Raw genomic sequence first — 18,920 nt, forward strand, 5'->3', positions numbered from 1 at the left:
CTTTGTTGATTATTTGATGTTTTGTTTCTTTTTTTAATTGCTTTGTAAATTACTTTTTGCTAGAATTTTTTTTAAAGGCAGCAACAGCAAGTCCATAACTGTTGTTTGTTGGAATGATATAAATTCTCATATATTTTGTGCTGACCAGATCTTTTGCTTTCTGTCCTTTACTGTTTTGTTTAAAGTTCTGACTTATGAGTCCTCAGCTTATTTTCAAGTAGCTGATTCTATGTCAGGGAGATCTGGATTGAATTATTTCCTCACCTCTTCCTTTTTTTTTTCCTTTTCTTTCCAGGTCCAAGTGGCCCACCCTCCACACTTCCTCTAGGCACTCAACCCCCCAGTGGCAGCTCTACCCTTTCTAAGAAGAGACCCCCTCCCCCCCCACCAGGACACAAAAGAACCCTCTCTGATCCTCCAAGTCCATTACCTCATGGTCCCCAGAATAAAGGTGCAATTCCTTGGGGTAAGTTCTGTTCTTTCTTTTTGTTGTTTTTTAAACAACCTAATATGGGACTGTAGTGTTTAGTTTATGGTGGGGCAATGTACCACGGTCAATTAATATTTTTTAAACAGGTAATAATAGTTCTGATGGGTATAACCAGTTGTGTGCTGATAAATATTTTAACAACCAGTTCTCTGAAAATCCACAAGCCTTACTTAATTTTAATCTGCATTATTGACCCTTTCTTTATCACTTTCTCATGTCTAAAAAAGGAACAAAGCAATAACTCTAAGCCCTGATTTTGTAGCTTTTGCTGATTTCAGCGATAACTATGCTTATACTGAAAATTTAATATTTGGCTCTTGAAAACTGGTATAAGCTGGCTCTGGTATGCCCCCTGGATATGACATTTCATGGTTTACAGAGTGCTTTCTTCACCATCATCTTTTGAGGAAATTTATTCAATGCCTATTAAGTCCAATTTACAAATTTAAAAATTAAGAATAGGAAGGCTATTTGACTTGTTTAGATAAACAACACCCTATCTTTATTTTTATTCTCAGTTCCAAATTCTCTCCCTGCACCCCATCCCCCACCCATTGAGAAGGCAAGAAATATTATAGCCATTATGCACACAAAACTTACTTCCACATTAAGCATGAGCCCCACACCCTCTGTTATAGAGCTAGGACCATATTTCTCTCGTGGTAAACCTTTTTTCGAAATTCCCACTTAATTCAATTCACAGCACACATTTATTAATCATCTGAATATTGAAACAATGTACTTAGCATTGTGAGGGGCTACAAAGATTTAAAATCCAGTCAAGACATAGGATATATCTACAAATGGAATGGAATATTATAAGCACAAAGAAGAGATGAATAAAAACCTCTCTCAAGCATATATGAATGACTTGGAATGTTTTTCTGCATGTTGACAGGGCCAGTCTTGCCATTCATAGATAGATACACATAGCCATAAGCAGAGCAGACAGTAGCAGATATACATATATGTACAACCTCAAACACATACACACCTTCAAAATGGGAAGGATTCCAGTTACAGGGTAGAATAATAGCTGGATTGATGGATAGATGGAGGGAGGAATAGACAGACAGACAGGTGCATAGATAGATATATAGATGCATACTTGGATGGATGGATGAATGTAAAGATAGATAGATCTGGAAAAGACTTTAAGGCAGAGATTCTTAACTTTTTTTATGTCATGGACCTTTTTATTAGTCTGGTGAATCCCTTAGATATCTTTTCAGAATGTTTTTTTTAAAACATAAAATACATAAGAAAAAAAGAAGTCATGGGTTAGTGGGGGGGAAACACACTTTCCCCTCCAAATTGAGGACCTCCTCCCCAACCTAGCTATACCACAGATTGAGATTCTACAAATTTACAATATTTGACTTTTCTTTATGTCGTATGCTTTGTACTGAGGAAAATGAATTATTATTATTACCTAACAGAATTTAGCTAAGGATCCCTAACCATTTTCCCTATTGTAGATAACACCTAAAAGCACATTCCTAAAATAGTTGGCTTTTCTGAATTCCTTGCTGTTTTAGGGAAAATTCAGTTCAATTCTATTGACAAAGAAGTGCCAAGTATGCCCCTGGGCCTTTAAAAAAAAAAAAAAAATATATATATATATATATATATATATATAAATGACTTAAATAATGTTTTTTGCAACAATAGTTCATTTTGCTCCCTCTTTTGAAATGCAATATATTCATTATTATAAGAAAGAGTTGGATCTAGCAACAGTGTTGTGTGATAGGAAAGAATAATGAACTACAAAATAAGGAGATAGGAATTCTAGTATCAGATCTTCCAGTATCAGTTCAGCAGTTCTTGACCAATCTGAACTTCAATATCCCTATCTTTGATTCTTTGGCCCCCAAATTAATTTAAGCCTGAATTTTTTTTAAATTCTCATTTTTTTTGTTTTTAAATCAAGTTCAAGAGGAGGCCATAAGTCATGATTTAAAAAATAATACAAAGATATTATTTAATGCCTCACTCCTCAGTTAGTTTATAGGTGAAGACTAGAAGTTTGTGGCAATTACATGTGAAATATAAACATGAACTTGAGGCACAGGGGAGGGGGTGTCTTGCCCAGAGTCACACAGCTAATAGTGTTAGAATCAAGACAAAAACTCAGGTCCTTTTGTCTCCATCTATTTCCATTCCAAAGAAAAATCCCTCTATTTCCCTTTCATGACCTTTAACTAGGAGTCTTCCAAACTCTTGTTCTGAGAAAAATCAGGAAGTTGGCTAAAATAAAATTAAATAATATCCACTTCCTCCTTTTTAATGAGCCAGATTAGGTTTCCTTGAGAATTTGTATGCCAACTCTACAGGTAGTTCCAGGAAGTACAACCAGGAGGTCATAGCGATGTCACTGGCAAATCTGAATAGGGTAGCATCACATGTATTTTTTTTTCTTCTAGACTCCTACAAAACCAGTTTAGCAATCATTGGTTGATGGAAATTTTCCCCTTGGGAAGGGAATTTCCATGTTCATTAACTTTATTCTACCAGTGTTCAAGATTTTTGATTATCAAAGATCGCTTGATTAAGTATACAGAAATAAGATTTGGCAATCCTCTTGCATAATGTTTTAGTGTTTTAAAAGATAGCCATATGGCCATTTCTTTTGGAAATAAATGAAGCCCAAAAGGACAAGTTAATAGGAATTGTTCTAGAAGCAACTGAAATTTTTAAGTTGTGAAATCATGGAGGTGAATGCATTATGTGCCAGAATTCTAGAATTTTATGATTGTAGAGGACTTTATCAACCATCTTACAAGTCATACAGATTTTGCTTATCTCCTCCTATCCAGAGACCTTGCATTAATATCTTGAGGCTTATAGAAATATCCTTCATCTTCACAGCTGGATTAAAGAATATAATCTCTTGGTTTTGGTGCAATAATGATATACATCTAGTCTGTTTATATAATAACATATGCTGGATATCATTATAATCTATTCTATAATGTATTGTCATATTTTGCCTATATTATTCTATCATAACATGTAATATAATAACAACAACAGCAGGAGCAGCTTCGGCAACAATAATAGGTTTGGATAGTACTTTAAGCTTTGCAAAGGATTTTACAAATGTTGCTATATTTGAGCCCCACAGTAGCCTTGGGAACCAGGTGCCATTATTATTCCCTTTTTATAGATGAAGAAAGTGAAGACCAGTGTGCTCTGTCCAGTGTACCACCAAGATACTGTAAACCTCAAATTTCCTTAGACTTATAAATGTTGGATAAGTCTAAGGAAATTTGAGGTTTACAATACCTAGATCCTAGCTCTAAGCCTCCTCTTCCAGCCCCCACCAGATGCTGGACAATTGATGGTGGGGGTAAAAAAAAAAGATCCAGATGGGAGTATAACAAGGTTATAAAGAATTTTGGGCCAGGACGATGACTGACTTCCTTCATGTCCCACTTTCTACAAGAAGTCTTTCCCATTCCTTCTTCCCTCTGAGACTGTCTCCAATTTATCTTCTATTTTGTTGTACATAGTTGATTGCATGCTATTTCCTCCATTAGACTTGCCTTTTATCCCCAGGGCTTCAAACCATGCCTAGCACTTAGTAGCCTCTTAATAAATGCTTATTCACCTTGACCCAATTTGGAGACAAAGAAACTGAGTTCTTTCTTAATCCCTGCTACTTGCTGCCTGCATGATATCATTCATCAAATCTTTTAACTTCATAAAGTCTTAATTTTCTTATCTAAAAAAAGAAGGTGGTCATCATTGTATTCTGGGCCCCACTAAGGTTATTGGGTAGAAAGTGCCTAAAAGACTTGAAGTCAATATATAAATATGGATTGCTTTTCCCCTGTTTATAATAGCCTATCTGTATGTCAGCCACCACCCTTAGGGGAATGGCATTCACTTTATACAGAAAAATGGCACATCATTTGTTTTAATAGCATTTATTATTTAACATCACATTATTGAAAAGATGTGAAAGTATTTTCCTGTGTCCCCAAATACTTGCAGTAACACATAAAACAATGCCATAGTCTTATCCTAACAAAATACTTATTGTCCTCCTTAGAGCTAGAAAACAAACTATTGTTGACCTGGAACATTTAAATAAATGTGGAGAAGACTGAAGAAGTTGTCTGTTGCATTTGCCACATCCTTTATCCCTGTTTTCCCATTTTCTGTTTGAGGATGAAAAAGAATTATGATCCCGCACTCCCTAGGTCTAATGGTAAAGTTGATTAGGAATCTTAATAATCCACATCTTCCTACCTCTAAGGGTATACATTCATCATTCACTCAACAAGTATTGTGCTGAGGATACAAATGAAGAAATGAAATACTCTCTATTTCCAAAGAGCTTACCTTCTAATGGGGAAGACAAGTAGAAAAATAGAGAAAGCATAAATATAAAGTTCATAAATGCATAGGTGGATAAATATATATCACCCTTTGTGTTTGTGCATTTAATGAAATGCTGTTTGCTTTGGTTTCCTCAATAAAATGGGGATAACAATAATACCTACCTCGAAGGACTAAGGATCAAATGAGATAACATATGTATAGCACTTTACAAATCTTAAATGTTACAAAAATACTAGTTATTTTTATTGATACACACACACAAAATAGTTAGATACAAAGTAATTTAGGCGGGAAGACCATAGCAATTATGGGTCTCAGGGAAAAGTTTCTTGCAGAAAATGGTGCCTGAATGTACCACCCATATTATATAATGCCTACGATCTTTGGGAGAAGGGAGGTATATGACGAGGGGAGAGAACATGGATCTCAAAATGTCATGAAATGATTATTGAAAAATGTATTGACATAATCTGGAGAGAAAAATAAAAGAAGATGGTGTCTGATTGGAATCTTCAAAGAATAGATCTCTATGCACTAGAGTTTCGGAGGGAATACATACATTGCAGGCATGAGGACTGACCAGGCCAGAGGCACAAAGGAAGGACAGGAATTATCCCAAGTGAGTAACAGAGGTGGCCAGTTTGACTGAATCAAAGAATATAGGCAAGGGAGCTCAGAACTGGAAACTTGATCTGCCGTAGTTAGACTTGGCCTTCTTTTAGAGTCGGGAGCTCCAAAAGGAGGAGCTGAAGACTTTTTCAGAGGCACCCTTCTAGAGGAAGCATACTCTAGGCACCTTAGGATTGTACCAGTCTTTTGTAAGTTAGGCAAGGATGCACACGAGGCAGGCAGAAGGACTTGGGTATAAGGGGCTGCTCACAAGCATTGTGCCTATTGTTACCCAGTTGATGATGCTTCCTCTCTGGAGGTAGGAGTCTAGTCTACCTAGCCACAGTCCAACAATTCTTTTTTCTCCTTAGGTAACGACATGGGTCCATCATCTTCCAGTAAAACTGCTAACAAGTTTGAAGGAATGTCTCAGCAATCAAGGTAAGTTGATATTGAACAATCAGTAGCTTGCTGTTTTCATACAGTTATGTTTAATGGAATCTATAGCATGGCAGAGCCAGTATCATTTGATAAATAAAGGACCTGAGGCCAGGAGATTTCATAGAATATCCAGGAGATATAAAAAATTGTTACCACCATTTTCAGACATTTAAGCTAAATTAAGATATTACAATCACTCTCTTTGTTGACTCCACTGTTCAGGATGGGATTTAGGGAAGAAATAGAACTCGGGAGCAAAGAACACCAAGGGAGGTTTATAAGAATTTGAAACTCTCTTCCAAAGTTTTCCTTTTGCAAAAGGCTTATGTAGTACAGTGTAAGTAGTGTTTGTAAGACCCATACAATATCAGAAGTGAATTTGGAGATCATCTGGTTCAGTCTCTTGAGATTCAGAAAAGGAAACAACTAATTCAGAAGTCAGATAGCTTATTAGCTGCCCAAAATGTCTATTTTTGAGATAAGAGCCTTGGCAAATTAGGGACAGCAGTTTTCCTTTGCATTACTTACCAGTATTTGATGGAAAGTACATAGCAAAATTCCCATTTCCTATTCTCCCAGATTATTCCAAAAGGCTCTTTAAAATACAGTCTGTGTAGGGTCCCTTTTAATGAACCAGATGTTCCTACTGCCCTAAGCAGTGTTTGGCCTCACTGGTGTTATGAAGATCTGTAAACCAGATTCTGGTGGTGATTCATGGGTTTCTAGGATCTTTGCCTCCCACTCACTCTCTAAGAGCTGACCTCTCCCTCCCTTTGCACAGTGGGTGACCCAGACCCCTGTGAAGGCATGACCTTCTGGGGAATTCGGCATGTAGATTGTCAGAAACCAAAGGGATCTCTTTTTAGAGCTTTGTCAGTAGGCAACATTTGCCCACTATATAAAACACAAATATCAATTAGTAATACATGTGCTTTCTTGCCAAGGAGTCCAAATATGATTTTATAAGTACAAACTCAGAAATATTATAAGGAAAATCCTGTTCTCCTGCAGTTATTTACCACTGGTCTTTCATAATGGCTCTTTCCCAGAGACTTTTATCCTAGGGTTTCCCACAGGGTGGTACAGATTCTCAAGTGAAATGGATTTTGGGGGGTAGGGGGGCAAGAATGACTTTAAAACAGGATTTGGGAGATAAATGGTGAGGGGGAGAGAGGGGGTTGGGTTAGAGGTGAGCAAGAAGTAAAAACAAAGAGAAGCTATATGAAGAAAGATAAGTAGTTAGGTTTTCCTATTTCTTTCTCTTTTCTAGTTTTTTTTTTCTTTGCATAGAGTTAAGGCAATTAGAAAAGAAATCCCAAATTTGCACCTGAAGGGAGAATAGCAAAAATCGCTGTTTAAATGGAACATTCTTAAGGGGTCTTTAACATTATTTTTAAAAAAAACTTAGGTGCTGATCCTCTTTGCTTTTGTTTAAATTTTTTCTGAGGTTCTTTGAACTTGGTTATTCCGCTTTTAATAAAATAAAATAGAAATTAAGGTCTGTAGTGTTCTAGTGGACCAATCCCAGGGCAAAATGCCTTTTTATTGCTGCCTTACTGTACAGCACTGGGTGTGCCACCCTATCATTGCCTGTCCATCTAGTTTCCCAGTCCTGTAAATGGAGGTTACTAAACCATTGGCTCCTTTTCCCTTGGATGCTAATTACTGAGTTTGTGGTTTTGAGATACTATAATAGCATCTCCTACTTTTGCCTTTGGGGCATTCTCTGGTGACTTCACCCTAAGCCAAGGGACAACAAGGGAAAGAAGGAAAGAAAAATTAAATTCCTTTGACCAGCTTCTGGGAAATGGTTCCAGATGTGATGCTTTCCTTTTTCTTTGCAATCTTTCCTGTTACTCTCCATCTATATAAAGTGGGAATTTAAGCCTATCTTCTATCATGGGAACATTGGAAGGATAAGTTAGTCTGTATAGTGCTATGAAATCCTTGAAGAATAACTTGGCTATTAATATTGTAACTGGCTAAAGTCATAATAATTCTTATTTATTTATTTATTAGTACTGGCTCTGCAAAGACTGCCCTTGGCCCAAGAGTTCTTCCGAAACTACCTCAGAAAGGTATGGCTTAACTTTTTCAAGTCTATATAGAATTGTAGAAAGAAAATCCTTCTGACTGGCATTGTGATACAGACCCTCATTTCCTCAAACCTGGATCATTATTATTAATAGCCTGCTGGTAGACCAACTGTCTTAAGTCTCTTCATTTCAATTCGTCTTCCATTCAACCACTGGAATGATTTTCCTAAAGCATAGATCAGATCCTGTCAATCCCCACTCCTGCCACCCACTCTCTTTAAATTCCAGTGGCTCCCTCTTGTCTCCAAGGAGCAAATACAAAGTCTCTCTGTATGACATTCAACACTCTTCATAAACCTAGCCTCAGCCTACTTTTCTACCTTTTTTTATAGCTTACTCTCCAGCACATACTTTTTGATCCCAAAACACTAGGTTAGCCTCCTTAATGTTCTTTCTACAAGATATTCCATTTCTCCTTTCTGAGCATTTTCTCTTAACTATTCCCCCTACCTGAAAAGTTCTCTCTCTTTGACTTAGCCTGTTGGCTTCCTTCAAGTCCCATCCAAAACCTCACCTTCTACAGAAGCCTTTCCCAGTCCCTCTTAATTCTAGCACTTTCCCTCTTTTAATTATTTCTTATGTATCCTACATGTAGCTAATTTGTACATATTTGCTTATTTGTTGTTCCCCCATTAGGTTGTGAACTCCTTGAAAGTAGGGAATGTCTTTTGCCTATTAACCTCCCCATCATGTAACTCAGCTACTGGCATATAGTAGGTACATAATAAATGCTTTTTGTCTGACTGACATCTTAGCACAGCTACAAAAAGATAATTGTTTGGGAAAGGATACACAAATATTGCCATCCATGGTTCTGTTTTCCTCTCTTTTCCAAACAATAAGATAAAATTCACCATGTCCAGAAAAGAACTTGGGTTTTTTTTTTCTCAAAGTCAACTCTTCTTTTTGAGTTCCATTTTGTTTTTTAAATGTCAAAAACATTTGCCCAGTTCTCTAGGTTAGAAACTTCAGATTTTTATTCTTCTTTCTCCCTCGCCTCTGATATCAAGTTAGATATCAAATCATTGGCAATATCTCTAATGCCAGATATATCTCTCAAAACTAAGTAGAATTAAAACTACACCCAAAGCATCCCTCTCAGATGAATTTTGGTCCCTTTCTCAATTCCTTGAGTTTACTATTAAGACATCAAAGCCTTTGTTTTTGTGGCCACATTTAAATTTCATAAAAGACAATACTACTGAAGGGAGCATCTGTTTGGGGCAGGGCATCAATCAGTACACATGGGTTCCCAGCAGAAGAAGAAAATGCCACCTCCATGTCCAACCAGGGCCTTCAACTCCTTTGCCAGACTGTCTTCCCTTTACAAAGCAAACTTCATTTGCAAGAGGAACATTCCAGTTTCATTTTTGAAAGTGGTGATGTGGGACTGCTGGTCTTTCTCTTTTAAAGCATTCTGACAAATTGTGGTGTACTTGGAATCCAAGTAGGCCCCAACTTCAGCAGTGCGGGAAGGAAGGAACTGAGAAAGAAAACCACATACAAGGTGCCAATGCTGTTGGCTCTGTCTTAGTGGGAATGGAAAGGGCCATTGGCCCCATGGTAATAATGAATAATAAAGTAATAGCTCTCATTTATAGAATCCTTTTATAAAATGCTTTCCTCACATGGACTATGTGAGATATAGGCATTAATATGTACATTTTACAGATGAGTAAACAAGCTCAAAGAGATTTAAATACCTTCTCTAGCCACCTTAAGTAGGAAAGTTAAATAGAAGTGCTAAAGCCAAAAAATTCAAACCAAATTTCCTGACTCCAAGTTTAGCATTCCTCCCCCTAAGATAATTTTCTATATTTTTCTAGATGTTTATGCACAACCAAAAAGTTGCCCTCACAAAGAAACTGAAAAGTTTTATCTAGTGTATCTGACCCAGACTCTTCCCCCCATACCCCTTCTGGCCCTTTCAGCCTATTTCTCCACATATGTGCCTCCCTGGTAGCTCACTTTATCATGAGACCCTCTTCTACCTGATTAACCATATCTCATTCTTATGAGGTCCAAGGATGGGGGCCCCTGCCCAGAACAAACTTTTCTCTTCCCAAAGGACTAAAGTTTGCCCCCAGGTATTATTAAAAACTTAAGTACTTATTATTAAATATTAATGAATATTTGAGGTAAGCTTACACTAGAAGTAGTATAGCATAGTGGATGAAATTCACAGATCCAGGAGTTAGGAAAATATTCAGCTCATGCTTAGTCCAATGCTTTGCATACAGTAGATGCTCAATTAATTAAATATAAATGATGATTTAATCAATAAACATTAAGCATCTTCTGTATAAAAAAGCACTGTACTAGGTGCCTAGAAAAATAGGAAGTTTAATTAAGGCTTCATCCCAGGGATCAAAATTTCTCCTCTAGACTATAATTAGGTGGTATTAGAGGGCATTTATACCAGAGCTTAGTGTTATGTTTTTTCTCTTCAAATATAGTTAAGAAAGCAGGTTTAAAGGAAGGAGTCTAAAACTGAATGAGAGTTCATCTGAAATATACCATATATAAAACTAAAATGAACAGTTTTATCACTTAGACACATCTGATCCTGGATCATAATAAAGACTTGCAGTCCTCCAGTATTTCATTGTGGCATCCTGAAAGAGTGCTGGATTTGGTATTATAGGACTTAAGTTCAAATCCTCTCTGGCTGCTTTTTGGGGAAGGGAATGATTGAATTCTCCTCCCTTATCCCCTCTCAAATTTATCAGAGTATCTTTGTCTTTCTCTTATGCAGTGGATTTTGTTCTGCTTCCTAAATTGTAAAGGTATTTGTAAACATTTAACTTACCCATTTATTCATTTTTTACCAGCATTTATTGTCTCTCCCTCTCACTCCCACCCCCAATTCTACAATTAAAAAGAAAAAAAGTCTCTCATAATACAGGTATAGTAATACAAAACATTAATTCCCACATTGGCCTTGTCCAAAAATATGTGCTTTATTCTACATGTTATGTCCATCACTTCTCTAGCAGGAGGTAGAGGATAAATTTCATTGTACTGATCTGAGCTCTAAAGTCTCCAGAGTTGTTAGAGGCTGTAAAAATTATTCTTCTAGTTCTGCTTTCTGTATACAACATCAGTTCATAAAAGTCTTCCCAGGTTCCTCACTTATCTATGTCAACATTTGTCATAGCACAATAATATTCTATTATATTTGTATACCATTCATGTATCACTATATTGGGGTATGGCTAAATAGTTTGTCATATAGGGAGGTATCCCCTAATTTTCCAGTTTTTGCCCACTCTGAAGAGAGCTGCTATCAGTATTTTTGTACCTAGAAGTTTTTTCTCTTTCTCTCATCTCTTTGAACCACAAGCCTATTAGTGGTATTTCTTGTGTCAAAAGGTATACAAAATTTAGTAACTTTAGGAACATAGTTCCAAATTGCTTTCCAGAGTGGCTTGGCCATTAAGTTATGAATTCTCTTATTTTCTTGCCTGTGGAAGTTTTATTTAACCTCATTGGACCCCAATTTTTGTATGTATAGAGTAAGAGGGTTAAATGAAGTGATGATCTCAGTGGTCCCTTCCCTGTGATCTATGGTCATGGCATGGGGGTTTCCACCAGAACTCATTGCCAGGTCCATCCCACCAGAATATCTTCAAGTTGAGCTTATCAGTAGATGATCCAAATGATTAATTTTTCATCACAGTAATTTATATAGGGTCACATACTGCATTGGCAAAGTTCCACCAATGCAAAGAAAAAGATCATTCAGTAGTAACAGGATAATAGATCCAGGTAAGCTATACTGTAAGCCAGGGAGATAAAGTGTAAAATCAAAAAGAAATTCAGAACTCATGGTCTCTGCAACCTAGCTCTAGAACCACAGATTCATTTCTAGATACAGATACATCTAAAGTTATTGTGGGCTTTGACTGCTTGCCCAGTTTCCCACACTCTTCCATCCCAATATCACCACTAGGGACACCTGGTTTTAAAAGCCTTTTGTAGAGAGAAAATTAAATCCTTACTTCAAATAAGCTTTTAAAAATTATTAATGTGATTTTTCTTTTATAAATTATGCTTTACAAGAGGTAGTATGCCTTACCTCTAGAATTCTGGGCTCAGAATCAAGAAAAACACAGGTTCAAATTCAAACTCTTATTAAGTGGTCCTGAACAAGTCATTTAAACTCTATTTGCCTCATATATCTCCCTAACACCTTTCATGATTTTCCCTGTTGTTAGAGCTCTAAATTTTGTGTAATAATTTTTACAGTTTTGCATTTACTTATATCATTTGTTTTTTCAATCTTGCCATCATGCCTAACAACTCTTTGTGACTCCATGGACCATAGCACACCAGGCCCTTCTGGTTTCCATTGTCTCCCAAAACCTGTCCAAGCTCATTTTTGTTACTTCCTTGATACTTTCTAACCATCTCATCCTTTACCATTCCCTGCTCCTTTTTACCTTTAATCTTTCCCAGCATCAGGGTTTTTTTCCATTGAGTCCTATCTTCTTGTTATATGACCAGAGTATTTAGGTTTCAGCTTTTGCATTTGACCTTCCACTGAACCACTGAATAGTCAGTTAATTTCTTTAAGAACTGACTGATTTGGTTTCTTTGCTGTCCAAGGAACTCTCAGAAAACTTCTTGATCACCACATTTCAAAAGCATCAATTCTGCAGCACTCATTTTCCCTACAGTCCAACTCTTACAGTTATATGTTACCACTGGAAAAACCATAGTTTTAACTATATAATGACCTTTGTCAGCAAGATGGTGTCTTTGGTTTTTAGTATGCTCTCCACATTTGCCATATCTTTCCTTCCAAAGAGCAAGTGATCTCCTTCCATGTTGTATATGCCCAGAAGAATATAAATTCCTTGAGAGCAGAGAATATTCTATTTTTAGTCTTTGTATCTCTGGCACCCAGCGCAGCTCCTTGCACACAGTGCAGAATTTATTGAATTGAACTGTCTAAAGGATCTGATTTGTTTACAGAGAGACTGTATTATACCAAGAGACCCCTACAATTATGAAATTATGGCCACTTTGTAGAATCAGAAGTGTACTTTCATGCAGCAGTATATTGTAACCCCATTCTAACATGTCATTTCCCTGGTTCTTCAAAAAATAGAGGCCTCTTGTAATTTAGCAATGGTATTTCAGTGGGGTCATCAAGAGAAAAGAAAAGTCCTGAAAGTATAGGTGATAAAAGTTAACTCTTGCAGGCCCTGCCCTTTTGAGGCTCTCTCTTCATTCATATTATGGCAGGATATTTGCTTTGGCTCTCAAAAGAAAAAAATTTCTGATGCTGGTGACTAGGTGTAGCTAGCAAATGATTATCTATCCTACCAATAAGTACAATCTGTGCAAAATCTGGAATCTTTAAGGTCAGGCTGCTGGCATCAGTTTCCCCAAATCTAACAGTATCCTAAAAGTGAACATGGATAAGAGAGTTCTTGTTCTTATATGATTCCTACATAAATATCATAAAGACAGAATAAGGCAGGATGATAAAATTTGTGTTTTATTCATTAATTTTGATTTTAAAGTTTGAACATTCTTTGATACCAGAAATTTGGCTTAGATTGGTAGATAGATAGATAGATAGATAGATAGATAGATAGATAGATAGATAGATAGATAGATAGATAGATCATACAGATAATACCATCTGAAGTGTACCATCTGTACCCGAGTTTTCTCATCTGTGAAATGGGAATACTATAATACTATTTGCCTCAGGATTGTTAGGAAGAAATTGCCTTTATAGATCTTAAAATAATATAGAAATGTGAGCAATTCTTTTATATTATTATTGATATCATAATCATTAGATTTTGAATTTCTAGATGCAATGAATTGAATTAGATTCAAAAATCAGCCCTTAAGAAAAATGAGAACACAAAGAAATCTCATAAAAATAGAAATGTCATACTCTCATTTTTAGCAGAAATGTGATATTTTCCTAACTTTTCTATGTTTTTCCCTCTACCTGTTGAATTCCTACTTATCCTTTTTTTGTTAATCTTTATCTTTATTGTGAACTTAAAATATACACCAAATAGAATGGGCGTTTGCATATGCATAGTAAAAAAGGATTGTACATAAAATTTAAGTCTCTTGTACAACTTTTTTTTCAAGTTTTATTTTTCCATTTTAAAAGTATTTTTTCTTTCCCACCTTGTTTTTCCTTCTCCCACCCCCACTGAAAAACAAATTCCTTGTTAACATATATACATAGTTAAGCAAAACATCTGGATACCTACCAAATATAGGAGTTTTATCTTTTAAAAAAGATTTGAACCAGGGTTTGATGGTTCACTTCCTCTTAGAGATGCCATGTCCAAATTATAGTTGTCTCATTCTGTGCCCTTAACCTATCTGTTGGAAGGTAGCCTACTCATTTTTTAAACCCCATCTTAGAGGCCACTTTATCTTGATTTCCCCACATTGGTAATGATATCTCCCTCCCTAGACTTAATATTCTACTTTGTTTTGTCCTCTTGGATGCACCTAGGTAATCATGGAACATTCCACATCATAGTTAATGTGTGTTTGTGTATTCTCCTACTCAGCTAAAACGACAAAAAGCAAAGCACCATGGCATGTCTAAACTGTGTGTCTCACTTAACACCTAGCAAAATGCTCTTCATTCATCAAATTTGATAAACGTTGAAATAAATGATTCTTACAGTGTGAGTAGGGTGGTATGCATGGTATGGTTGTTCATCAGGAGATAAAAATAGGTCCAGGTATAGGAACCACAGAAAAATGCTTGAAGCAGGTGCTTTCCTACCCAGAAGTGGCACCTGGTAGTTATTAATTCATTCCAGGAGCCAAATTACAGATCCAGTTCCCTTTTTCATGTTCTCCCTGCTTCCCCCATCTAGGACTTCTCAGGGGTCTCTCTCTCCAAAGAAAGAAGGAAAAGGACCCTTATGTACAGAAATTCTTTTAGCAGCTTTTTGTAGTAGCAGAGAATTGGAAACTAAAGTGATGCCCATCTATTAGAGAATCACTGACCAAAAATCGTATCAATGTTAAGTAATCATATTATTCCATAAGGGATGGATTCAGAGTGAAATGGAAAAACTTTTATGAACTGATGCAGAGTGAAGTGAGCAAAACTAGGACAATTTACACAAAACCAATAATACCCTAAAAATAAAAAAACTTTGAAAGACTTAAAAACTCTGATCCATGCAGTGATAAACCATGATTCCCAAAGAATCAGTGGTGAAGCATGCTTACCATCTTCGGACAGAAAGGTGATGGAGTCAGGGTACAGAAGGAGACATCTATTTTTTGGACATGGCCAGTGAGGAAATTTGTTTTGCTTGACTGTGAAGTTTATTTTAAGGGTTTTGTTTTAAAATCTCATTTTTGAAAAAATTATTTAGACAAAAGAATAACTAGATCTGCCACTTATTCTATATCACCCTCTACATGTTTCTAGGTCAGTGACTCCAATGGAAGCACTGGGGAGGCATTCAGTAGCTTTTCTGATTTTTATAGTGTTCTTATGGATGATGGCTGAGAGAACTTCTTTCTTTTAAAAATTCACATGCAATATAGTTGTAGATCAGTGTATATCACACTTTAAAATATTAATGCCTCTTACAGAGTGACAGTGTGCCCAATTTTCATAGTATTGTGATTTCATATAAAAATAATTCCATTTCCTACTGAGAACCTCTCAATCAATTATTCAAGAATGCTCTCTAGGAACATTTCTCAGTTTAACTTAATAAAAATGACACCATGTTCCCATCAAGAAACCTGTAGCCTTCTCCCATGTTATGATAGGCATGCAGAGATATCTGTGAAATATGTTCAAGTAAAGCAGGGGTCCCAAAACTTTTTACACAGGGGGCCAGTTCACTGTCTCCCACACTGTTGAAAGCTGGACTATAAAAACAACTATGAACAAATCTGTAACCCGCTGTCTGGGAGAGTGGAGGCTGCAGCATTGGCTCTGATGGGCCTGTCACACCTTGCACAGGCCCATTACTGCCACCACTATACCGGGCAGCAGTATACACAGTGTGGAATCCCCTCCCCCCAGATCACTGCTCACCATGCTGATGTCTTCCATTGTGCTGCTACATATTCCTTTGTGCGGCGCCTCGTTCTCATTCAGTTACTCTCAGAAGAAGGCACCGCACAAAGGATTATGTCTCCGAAAGTAGTACTGTACGTGAGCGACGCCGCGCTTTGTGGAGCCTCCACATACAGTGCTCCTCTCACTGACCACCAATGAAAGAGGTGCCCCTTCCAGAAGTGCGGTGGGGGCTGGATAAATGGCCTTGGGGGGGCTGCATGTGGCCCACAGGCTATAGTTTGGGGACCCCTGAAGTAAAACCATGCAAGATGTGCTATTTCCAGATCTCTTTATCTTTATAGCTTAAGCATGAGAGGATGAGAACAAAACCCAAACTGAATAAAATATTAAGACATCTACTGTTTCAGACAGACAGAATTGTCCATTTGTCTTTCAACTTTACAATATCATCTCATAACCATTCCTTTCAATCAACAAGTTCACATTTTCCGTTTCAGCCATCAAATATGCAGATAGTTTGAACATCTTGTTCATAAGGTTATTCAGATGCCTGCCTAGCTTCTTGGCTTTTATCTTTTTAAAAATCTCACCTTCACCTTCATAGTTTGAAGATTCTTTTCCCTTTGGAGATGTCTCATTATCAGGTGTTCAGTTTAGAGTATTGGGTACCTTTTAAGATAAATGTGATAGACAGAAATTAGAGTTTCCCTGTATTGTGTAATATTAAGACCTATTCCTTGTTTGTTGTTTGCTTTGATCAGTGGCGCTAAGGAAAATCGAAACCATCCATCATCTTTCCATAGACAAATCTAATGTCCCTCCAGAAATCTTTCAGAAATCACCCCAGCCACTGGAGCTCCCACAGAAGCCACAGCCTGGAGACCTGCCTCCCAAACCTCAACCTACAGAATTGGGCCCTAAACCTCAGATTGGAGATCTGCCCCCTAAGCCAGGAGAACTGCCCCCAAAACCTCAACTTGGAGATTTGCCACCCAAGCCACAACTCTCAGACTTACCTCCAAAACCACAAATAAAAGACCTGCCCCCAAAGCCACAACTAGGAGACTTGCTAGCCAAATCCCAAGCTGGAGAAAGCTCACCGAAGACCCAACCGTCGGAGGTGAATCAGAAACTCCACACTACGGATCTCTCTCCTAATGTCCAATCTCGAGACTCTCTCCAAAAGCAAGCCTCAGAAGATTCCAATGACCTAACGCCCACGCTGCCAGAGACACCAGTGCCTCTTCCCAGAAAAATTAACACAGTGAGTAAATCACCAAGATTGGGTATAAAGTTAGGAGGGGAAATAGAACCACAAAACCACTCACCCAAGTTAGTTAGCCATTCATTACATTCTGGCATGATGTAATTAGGTTAGAAGACCTCTCCCAGTTATGTTCTGTGAGGACTGGATAAAAGGAACCACTGGTGGTGAACTTGAAAAAGACTTAATGGGGAGACATGGTAGCTATTTTCAAGTAGGAGAAGGAAAGGGGGGGGGGGATTAAATTTGTCACAAAAGAGGAGAAAGTTTATAGACAGGGAAAAAGTTTGGATTTATTCTGCTTGTCTTTAGAGGACAAAAGTAGGCGCCATGGTAGAAGCATCAAAAGGCAAATTTAGTTAGATTTGATGTAAATAAAACCTTCCTAACAATTAAAATTATCCAAAAGTGAAATGAATGATTTGAGTAAGACATGAATGGGCTTTCCTTCACTAGAGGTTTTCCATTTGAGACTGGAGAACCCCTTGTGGGAAATGGAGATCAGGTTTTGTGCAGATATGTATTGGACTAGCTAGACTTAGAGGGAATAGAATCATAGAAATATAGTTTTAGATCTAGAAAGAATTTAGAGGTCCTAAGAGTCCAACTCCTTCATTTTAGATACAAGGATACCAGATCCCCAAGAAGTTTTGTGCTATTTCTAAAGGTCACACAGCTATTAAGTATCCGGAGCCTTTTCAGGCTCTGGTCTTCCTAAATCTTAAGTGCAGCACCCCGTGTACTACATCACATTGCCTCAAAAAAAGAAGGTCCTTTCCAGCTCCACAATTCTGTGAATCTGTGACCTCTAAAGTCTTTCCTGACTCTTGAGCATCTCTGATTCTAAGTTGGAAGAAGAAAAAGGTATCCAGTTGCAGATATAATTTTGTGAGCCCATGATTACATTTCAGTATTATAGAAAGTAAAAGAGTAAAACCTTTCGGTGACAAAAGAGGGAAGTGAATAGGGAAGCAGGGCAGTGTGACCACTTGTTTAGGATACCAGTTATATCCTCATTATAATGAAGGATATAAGATAAAGTGGCATAATGGATTTTGGACTGGCTAGACCTGGAGACAGGAAAGTATGAGGTCAGATCTAGATTCAGACACTTAACTATGTGACCATGGACAAGTCACTTAACCTTCTCTCAGCCTCTGTTTCCTCATCTGTAAAATGGGGATGATTATAGATGTAACACTAACACCCAGAATTGTTATGAGGGCAAAATGAGATAATGGTTGCAAAATATTTTGCAAACTTCAAAGTACTATATAAATAATTATTATTATCACCATCATCATTATATTTTTAGTTTACCTATCCATTTCTCAACAGTTTCTATAGATATTATCAATTCTCACAGAACTACTTTCTCTGTTTCATGTTCCATAAATTGAGTTAGCCAATGATCTGGGACCATATTTAGAAACGATATTTAGATTTGTTTCCTTGTTTTTGTTTGCATAGGAAAGAAAACCTACTACCCCAAACCCTTAAGTCAGAACTGATCAAAAATGGAAAATTAAAAACAAAGTAGAGCGCAATACATACTCCCAAACCCCAGTAAGGAAGTCTAGGCAAACTGCTTCCTTTCCCTTGTTTTGAACCAGCTTGTTTCTTCCT

At 37.1% G+C, this 18,920-nt stretch overlaps 1 protein-coding gene across 4 annotated transcripts in view; it reads left to right on the plus strand.

Moving 5' to 3' along the window:
• Nucleotides 1–18,920, plus strand: part of ASAP1 (ArfGAP with SH3 domain, ankyrin repeat and PH domain 1) — a 522,736-nt gene that overhangs the window by 493,853 nt on the left and 9,963 nt on the right. For all 4 annotated transcript variants that reach the window (XM_056823080.1, XM_056823081.1, XM_001381404.5 and 1 more), the window contains 4 exons: nucleotides 296–466; nucleotides 5,821–5,890; nucleotides 7,910–7,968; nucleotides 16,792–17,294. In XM_056823080.1, the coding sequence (XP_056679058.1) occupies nucleotides 296–466; nucleotides 5,821–5,890; nucleotides 7,910–7,968; nucleotides 16,792–17,294 (803 nt within the window). The remainder of the gene's footprint in view (nucleotides 1–295; nucleotides 467–5,820; nucleotides 5,891–7,909; nucleotides 7,969–16,791; nucleotides 17,295–18,920) is intronic.

This window comes from Monodelphis domestica, chromosome 3 (genome assembly GCF_027887165.1).
Source record: "Monodelphis domestica isolate mMonDom1 chromosome 3, mMonDom1.pri, whole genome shotgun sequence".
Taxonomy (NCBI): domain Eukaryota; kingdom Metazoa; phylum Chordata; class Mammalia; order Didelphimorphia; family Didelphidae; genus Monodelphis; species Monodelphis domestica.